The sequence below is a fragment of the Amblyomma americanum genome, chromosome 10, assembly GCF_052857255.1.
Source record: "Amblyomma americanum isolate KBUSLIRL-KWMA chromosome 10, ASM5285725v1, whole genome shotgun sequence".
NCBI lineage: Eukaryota > Metazoa > Arthropoda > Arachnida > Ixodida > Ixodidae > Amblyomma > Amblyomma americanum.
The window spans coordinates 44,610,328-44,619,221 of NC_135506.1; the positions used below are offsets into that span (position 1 = coordinate 44,610,328).

The 8,894-nt window shown below is 43.9% G+C and overlaps 1 protein-coding gene across 1 annotated transcript in view; it reads right to left on the reverse strand.

The window, feature by feature from the left end:
- The window catches only part of LOC144107231 (uncharacterized), a 31,148-nt gene extending 22,836 nt beyond the window's left edge, over positions 1 to 8,312 (reverse strand). The window contains exon 1 of the mRNA XM_077640230.1: positions 8,207 to 8,312. Coding sequence (XP_077496356.1) covers positions 8,207 to 8,303 — 97 coding nt within the window. The 5' untranslated portion in view covers positions 8,304 to 8,312. The remainder of the gene's footprint in view (positions 1 to 8,206) is intronic.
- Positions 8,313 to 8,894: the final 582 nt, after the last annotated feature.

Consider the following 8,894-nt stretch of genomic DNA (forward strand, 5'->3'; position numbering starts at 1 on the left):
AGTCGAGAAAGCGCGCTGCGATCAACAACTCTCTCAGCTTAACCTTGATTTGGACGAGGTGGAATTTCGACACAGGAAAAAGAACATAGAAATTCAAGGTGTTTCTCAAAGTGAGCAGGGGAATCCCGTATGCAAAGTTAACGAAGTGGATAAGAAAATTTATGATGCCGACATTAGTAAGAGCGATATTGAGGCATGCTACCGGCTTCCAGCAAAAGCGAACAAGATCAGCCATTATTATGCGCTTCCAGCGAGAAGCCAAGTGAAAGCAATGACGTCAAAACAAGAACGCTTTGGCAGAGAAGGGGTCAACGCGTGTACCTGTGTGGAAACTGTACCTGGACAAAGAAATCCTTTCTTCTGTAAAAGAAAGAAACAATATCAGGTTTGTTTGGTGCGAAAGGTGCTTGTTCGCCGAAAAGAAGGTGACACTGCTCAAATCATTCGAGATGAAAGTGACCTTAATTGTGGACTTGTAAGCAGGTATCCGTTGTGAATGCTGTACACAAAGACACAACAAATATCGTCTCCCATGAGAAATTCATGAGATCAACTGGAAAAGCCGACAATAACTAAGTTTTAATCCTAATACTAGATCAGCAAAAATTCGAGATCATTGCGGTATAACCAGCATTGGAGTAATGCGAAAGCATTGGCGCATCCTCGGCACTCGTCGCCTCCATTTGCTCCTCTTTGATTCTCTTTACCTCTCTTTGCCCCTCTGAGCACTGACGGCTTAGACATGCTGCCATGCGCCCAGACAACGCGCAGTTAAGCACCACGGCATCAGCGCGAGAACACAGCATCGGCACGCGGCAACGGTGGGAGAGCAATTGGCGTACAAGCGGTGCGCCGAAGCGGAGGAGGCCGTTTACGGATTTCTTTTTTTATTATTTATACAATTACCGGCAGCATCTGAAGGGTATAATTTCAAGCGGGGGGGAGGGCAAGTTGGGGAAAACTATTTCTTAAATGAGCATGTGACAAAAACTTTGAACAGCTAAGCACAGTATGTAAAAGCAAGAAACTAACAAAATACGTAACGTCGATACGTCGTCTATACGGCAAACGGTCTTCAGGGCCCCGCGATACAACAGCCGCAACACAGAAATCGAAAGCGTATATCGCATGAAGCGCAATACGAGCCAAAAGATATGAAGAACGAGATTATATTAATCTACGGCAGACTGTGTGACAATAAAGACAGAAACTCTGAACACGTTTGACATTCACCGATGCTCTTGGGAAGCCTATTCCAGTGTGCAGAGGCATGCGGAAAAAAATGAATTACGGTAGCCTCTTCAGACCCCTTGGCCTTCTACAGGGACACTGGGTCTTAGATCCTGAGGAGAAAATATGTTTATATAGAACGTAGACCTACTGTCCCCCTCGGAGGACAATTTTTGTGGCGCCTCCTGTGAAGAGCGGAGAGAGATATCTGGCTCCGTAAAGAAGATATCATGACGGGATTAAACACGAGAACGTTCTATATGCGACGGAGAGATAAGCCGCATTTTACCATTGAAAACTGTTTTGACCGGGACCGTATTCAATATATATAGAATCGCTATCGCCTAAAGAACAATTTAGTACAGTTCATTGCGAAAAAGCATAGTTTTCTGCCACCAGCGGTATAATAAAATAAATGTATGTCCCTGCTTGGGGACATTGGGTCCCAGTGCTGGCAATTCTTGGTTAGTTCCGGGTGATGAAAGGTTTTTTCTTCAACGCACGCAGCTTAGAAATTAAAACACTTTTGTTGTTTGTTTATGCCCTGGCCATTAGCAAGGCCGAAGAGATCTCGGGGTCAATTTGTCAGCGTGATAACTCCGATGTATCCGAATCTGACAGTGAAGAAGATACTAATGATGCATAGTCCTGTAATACTGAGGAATACAGTGATGCCACATCTGGCAGTGACCGGGAAGAGCCAACTCCTCAAACTTGGCGGTGACGTGTTTTGTGGAGAGGAGCGAATTCGGCTCCAGAGAATGATGACCCAGATCTAGAAACCTGGACATGCTGCTCATTTGTTAATTATGAATATTAAACATTAGGTTCTTTCAAGTTCTGAATAGGGGGACATTCTGACAGCGTTTGAGGATGCCTACAAGAGCGTGGGAATATTCTGAACTACCTAAGAAATAGACACATAGGAACCCTAGTGTCCCTCTAGGGGGACATGCATTTTCATCCATGGCGAAATTGCGATAACTGGAACGGAAGTAAATGCTGATGGGGCCGTATATTCATTTCACATTGGCGTGGAATCGCTCCGCGCCGCACCGTCACACCATTAATTCGCCTTAGTTAACATTAATTCTCTATTATCACACTCATTTCACAATTTATTCACCTTAATTAGCGCTTAAAAATTTTCAGTAATCATTGATTTGATTTCCATTAACTGCGCATTCTCTCTTGTTTCATCTCAGTATTCATTTCGGGTGTTCAAATCTGGCGCGACTCGTTGGCTTCGCGCACTCTTCCGGGCATGTGGTCCCAAACTTACGGCGTTTTCAAATTTGGCACCACTTTTGATCTGGCCCCGCCCACTTTTTCGAACAATTTATCCGGTCTCGAAGGTGTGTTTCCGCAGCACTCTCACATCATCCTCCTTCGATTACAGCCACTCGTTTGACGCTATCGCTTATGATTTCGCCAGAACAGCTGCGGCCACGTTTTTGCGGACACGGCCTTGGCAACGTGGCTTAGTAAAGCTTTCGCTTTCATAATGACTATCAATTCTCTATCTTGTTAAACATGTTTTGTTTTGCAGCGAGAGCTACTCTACGCTAAACGAAACGATTTCGTCTGTCTTGGCCATCCGTTCTAAATGCGCAAGCGCGCGTTTCTCCTCAGGTGACACGTGCATGACGTCACTGCTCCGCTGCTGCCGAGACCGCCGCCGACTCCTCCGCGTCACCCCCTCCCCCGCTGCACGTTGACGCCACGCCTAACTATGCGCCTTACTGCGCGTGCGCGCGCGTGGGGTCGAATGAATTGGGAGGCGATGCACTCGGACGTCAGTTGCAAGCCATAGAAGAGAAGCCCTGATTGTTGCAGCAGCTTTCGCTATGTATACTAGGCTCAGCACAGCTAAGCCCGAGCTAATTTATTATTTCGATGCAGTAATGATTCAGAGGCTTGGCTGGCTGACAGCGATAACTTTGAGTTGCCCTCGTTTTAAACATTCTCTTTAAATCGGAAATCCTCTGGGGGAGGTGGTGTATGCATCCTTGTTTGAGCACGGTGTGTGAAAGTTTTACCGAATTGTTTTACATGCGGGATGATGTTGAAATTCTGTCAGTTATATCCAAAAACACTTTAAGGCTTGTCGTTTACAAGCCACTGTCTGGTAAACTGAGCTCATGTCTTGTAATCATGCAGTCTATTTAAATCCTGCAATAAGGAATAAGTATGATGTAATCATTGGTTGCGATTTCAACATGGGTATGTTACGTGCAACTATGAACGGCGCATCTTTCGATGTTTTACTCAGATGCTTTCGCGTTACAAATATGACTACAAATCCAGTCCGTAAAACCCCCGCCTCTGTAAAATGCATTCATATATTCGTAACTATCATCGACTCTTCACTCATTACTCAGGAGTTGCATGCTGGACATGAGTGATCATACGGGTGATCATTTTACTCCAAAGTTACACAGGGTATCTGAGACCATAAGCAAGCCGGGGAGATCGCGGGAATTGTTAGAGTGTATTCAAAAAAAGAACAAATTTTGTCTACTATTCATCGTCACCATTGATGTTCTTGTTTTTCAGCACTTCAAGAGGTATGGGAATAAACTTAATTCAGATATACGACAGGCTAAGGACAGATATTATGTAACTTTCGATCTGCATAGAATCGCCCTGGTAAACTACTGGATAAGGTTCGGTTGTTAGACTCTGCCGTCTCGCTGGCAAGAAGCCACAATAAGATAACTAATAATGGCATATATTTTTCAAGTAATCACCTCACACTAGAATTTGGCAAATTTTCTACCTATTAATCGAATTCCTCAGCCCATTCAACTGACCTAGTCATTGATAAATGGCCTCCGTCTACGTTTCTAGAACCTGTTCCTAAGCACGAAATTTTGTCAACGTGTAGAGACTTTAACAGCTGCTCTTGTGATGCGGATAATATCCAGATACGTCCAGTTATGCTCGTCATCGACATTGTTGCTGCGCCATTATAAAGCATTTATAACTCGTGTATAGAAACCCTCACCACCTCCCCGATTTTCGAAGGTTGCTGGAGTTGCAATCATATACAAGTAGGAGGCAAAAACAATTTTAGGAACTATCGCCCAGTAAGTAGCCGGCCGATGTTCTCAAAAATGTTGGAGAATATCATTCTTAAACGAGTTGAAAGCTTTTTAAATAAACACCGTATAATCCCCGACTTCCAATATGGCTTCAAGAAAAACCGTACAACAAGAACTTACTCTTCTACACGTTACGGAATATATATTAAAGACCCTTTAAAATAAGAAACTTGCCTTGGGATTTTTTTTTAGATTACAGCAAAGCATTTCACTGCATAAATTATAGCATCAAATTTCAACAGCTTGGTTCTTGAGGAATGAGAGCAAAAGCAATAATATTAACTAAACCTTATTTGTCATTTAGAAAAAAAATTTTCATACAAATGAATAAAATTCAGCTGCGCGAATAATTTCCAGCGGGGTTCCCTAAAGGAGTATTCTGCGACCATTGCTATATATACTGTACATTAAAGATATATTAATTGCGGTTACCTGTCCTCAGTTCGTAGTTTGCGGTGATAATACTGGTTTGTTTTTATCTGGCGAAAATAATAATATTTAATAAGCAATGCGAACATGTTATTTGGGGAAATATAAATATGGCGCTGTAAAAAATCTTCTCGCTGAAAATACTCTAAACTTAAGGCAATACTTGTTCATGCAAAAAACAAAAGTGCAATGAACTCAAACCACTATTCTAACACACTAAACATATTAAAATATTAAGGTTATTTAGGACGCCTGGCATAATATTCACCAAATATATGTTATGGGATGACCGCATTAGCGAAGTGCGTGTTTAAGCAAACTCGCCTCAGCACAGCTGCTTTATTAGTGCCTTAATAGCATCCCTTGACGACTAACTGACTTGCGTTGTTGAAAGTAAATTACTGTGCTTGTCTGTAGTGTTTGCATGGTGCTATTCTCTTGACACCTATAAAAATGAACCATAACTATGTTTTTTTTTCTTGCAGCAACCCTGACCTACTGCCTCAGAGAAAGTTGGCATTACGGGTAAGCCTACAATAATGAATATACATTATAAGTGTGTGATATTTCGCTATTTTGTTGCAGCAGCCTTGTCCCACTGGGGAACGTTGCACCAGACTGACATCTCTCCAGCAATGCGGAACCTGAGTGCAATACTGAACGAGAAAAATCATTATTCGATAAAAGCTGAGAGGCGTCTTGCATGCGCAAAACTTTAAAGGCATTATGAAGCAAATAAATCTAAATTCCAGGCAGATCTTTTCACTACGGTGCTTTCATCCCATGAACGTTCACGGACAAGCTTTGTGAACATGCGGGCCCCGCAGCTCATAAAATGCTAGGCACATCAGGAATGAATTTTAAGGGCGACATTGCTCTCTGGCTTTTGGGAACTACACTGCCTGTACGTACACGACATGCTTCCTGAAGAGCCAGCAGTGACTCGTTTCAACAACGAATTCCAAGTTCAAATGGGACCATTTGACAACTGGTTTAAGGAACAAGTTTCCAGTGAACTGGGACCGGTATCCAACTGGTTTATGGAACAATTTTTCAGTTACACTGGGATGAGTTGTAACTAGACCAGCTGAAGTGGAAAATTGTTCTTTAACCCACTTTTACTGGAACCAAATGGTCCGAGTTAAAAATTTTCAGCTGCCCATTGGGTTTATGACGCGTTTCGTATGTTGTCTTCCGCAAAAGATAAAACTTGTCTTACTATGCACAGTTTTACTAACATTTGAACTACTGCATGCCCATTAGTGTAGGGCGCCTCTACACATATCAACTCTAAAAACCAGCTGTTGCTGAAAGACGTGCTCTTAGAATTGTTTATGACATGCCAAATAGACGTACACTCCACTAGCAATTACACTACACTAGCAATTACCGCTCACGAAAACACACCACGGATGCAAAATGGTTTCATTTCAACTTCCATTCCTACAATATAGTACTAACTGATGCAAATATAAGTAGAGAGCTTTAGCTACACTGACCTCCTCGACATCGTTATCCCCGCAACTTCCCTTCCTTAGTGTTTTCATGATGCATGTGTAAACGTTCCCCTGTAGCAGTACACTCTGGGGGGCTAGCTGGTGCATGGGTTTTTCAAAATCATGCACCAACCATGTCCCATGATGCCGCAAGATGAGCATCTACCGCACAAGGCGGATTTATGGTTGCTTGACAGCGGAACTCATCTCTGGTCCGTCAAGGCAACGATTTGGTCCAAGTCATTTTTCCCAAGCGTCTCAACCCAGAAGAGCCGAGCACCTGGCCGGAGGAAACCTTGCACTCATAAGATAAACCGGTGGGTTCCCGGCGGCACTGGGGATTGAACCCTGCACCTGCCGAATGCGGTGCGGGGTGGCTGCTCTACCACGAGTTCAAGCGAAGTGTTTTACAAGCGCTGTTTCAGATGCTATTATTGTTGTTTTGATGTGTGTGTTCTTTTTATGACCGAACAGGTTTCTCTTGCCAGTATATTTTTTTCTTTAGTTACTTGTATGAAATCGTGATATAATTGCTGTCGCATGCCACTGCTCATTTGCTGTAAAATGGGTATAATTGTTATTATTATTACAAAGAAGCTAAACTCTTTTACTGCCCCAAATTGAAACCATGATATTGAAAGCCTGTTCTCTTATGAGGTCAGCATAACGCACACATGAACTGCAGGACGTAAGTGAAGCAAGGCACTGGGAAATTGAACTTCCTCGTGCTTTCTTTGTTCAGAAAACTATGGTGAGAACCTCCAAGAATTGTACAGGGAAGGAAAGGGGGCAGTTCCCTCTTTCTTCGACTTTTTAGCCTCAGTTATGTGGAAAGCATATGGAGATGTTTTTCGGTAGATAGTAGGCTTCAACATTGTGCAACATGCGTTTCATGAAAGTGGAGTTAATGGCGAGTTCATGAATGTCATAGCAGCTGTGCCAGATCGGATATTTACCTCTCTGGAGCTGCATAACGGCGGCGGCACACTGATTTTACCCACACGCGAATACGAGTCCGTATAGAATCTTTCCATGTATATTTTACTCTTATGCATGCTTGGAACAGGCCTCTGCGGTGACGTGACGCCGACTTCTGAGTCCTCGGGGACCCTGTTCAGTCTGCATTCGATTCCAACGCGAATGTACGTTTGCCACTGGAGGTCGCGGATAGCGCGCGCCGTTTGGCCTACTTAGCCCTGCATACAGTCCGCTCGAGAGCCGATGTATGTAATTTGCTAGCTGAGGTGTGTTCCAGGATATAGAACCCATGTCACAAACTACATCGGCCCGCATTAGCGCAGTGCGAGATATCTGCGCCGTTTTATGCTACATAAAATGTCCGGACCAATTAGTTTGGAAAAGCCAATTTTCACATGAGCACAAATTGGCTTACACTCACTTTCATGTACAAGCCGGGGCGAGTCACCAGGTGAAGGGGGCTGCAGGTACGTACGCAAGTAGGCACGAATGCAACTAAATAATTGTTGCAGGTACGCGGGATTTTACGCTCTAATGTGGCACATGGTTTATATAAGCGGAGCTGCAGTGGAGGGCAAAATAATAAATTATACCATGTGGCGTTGTTTAACCCGCAGTCACAGCGCACAGCACCCAGGCCTTTTCGCATTTTGCCTCCATCGAAATGCAGCCCCTTCGGCCGAGGTCCGATTTGGCCATTTTGGGATCAGTAGCCGAACACAAAAACATCCGAGCCTCCGCGGTGCATTCAACCGCCCGCCTGAAGACATCAAACTAAAATTGCCTGTTATAAACTTGTGCCACGATGCAATTACGAGCATTCGCATTCGCTTGTAATTGCATTGTGGTCGCATGACGGGAATTCTCCATTGCCTTTACTCATAAGCGCGTTCTTTTTCTTATAATTAATGCGCTTGGTGGCTCTGCGATTGCCTGAGAGGTAAATAGGCCGAGAACAGGGAAACTCACCCGTCGTCGCATGAAGGAATGACGGGGCGAGGAAGGAATCCGAGCCACTCAAGGCGTAGGCCAGGCGAGTGGAGTTCTGGTTAGAGACCTCCACCATGGCGGTGTATCGTCCCTTGCCTATGAAGTCGACGAAATAGCCGAAGTACCGGCCATCATTTTGCTGAAAATCGGGTACTGGGAAAAAGTTCAGGAAAGGCACATGGTGACAGAAAGCGACAGAGCGGAAGGAAGTAGGATTGAAAGAAAGTGAGACAGTGGATGAAAAATGGAGGGAGAGAAAAGGAGAGAGTTGAAGAAAAAAGGAGAGCGAGCAAGAAGGAAAGGAAAAAAAAGAAAGGCGGGAAGACACCAACACACGAAACACCCACGTAACAGCCGTAACAGTGTGTCTTTGATGGATCAAAAGATTCACTGATTTTGGTTATCTGAAACGTCCAAGTCATGTGGGCCTCCAGCTTTCCAGAATCACTTATTATTAGACAATTAACAGAAACGTTGGACATCAATGGAAGAAATTCGATAGTCTGACATCCACTCTTAATCGCGCTTTTCAATGTTTCGGTAGTATGATATTCCCCTAGTGGTCTTTTTTTTTAGGGTAGGTTCAGGTGTCTGGTAAGCCATTCAAATTTCTTGTGTGGCTTACCACAAACAAGGAAGACAAAAAGACTCAGGAGAACATCTGAGC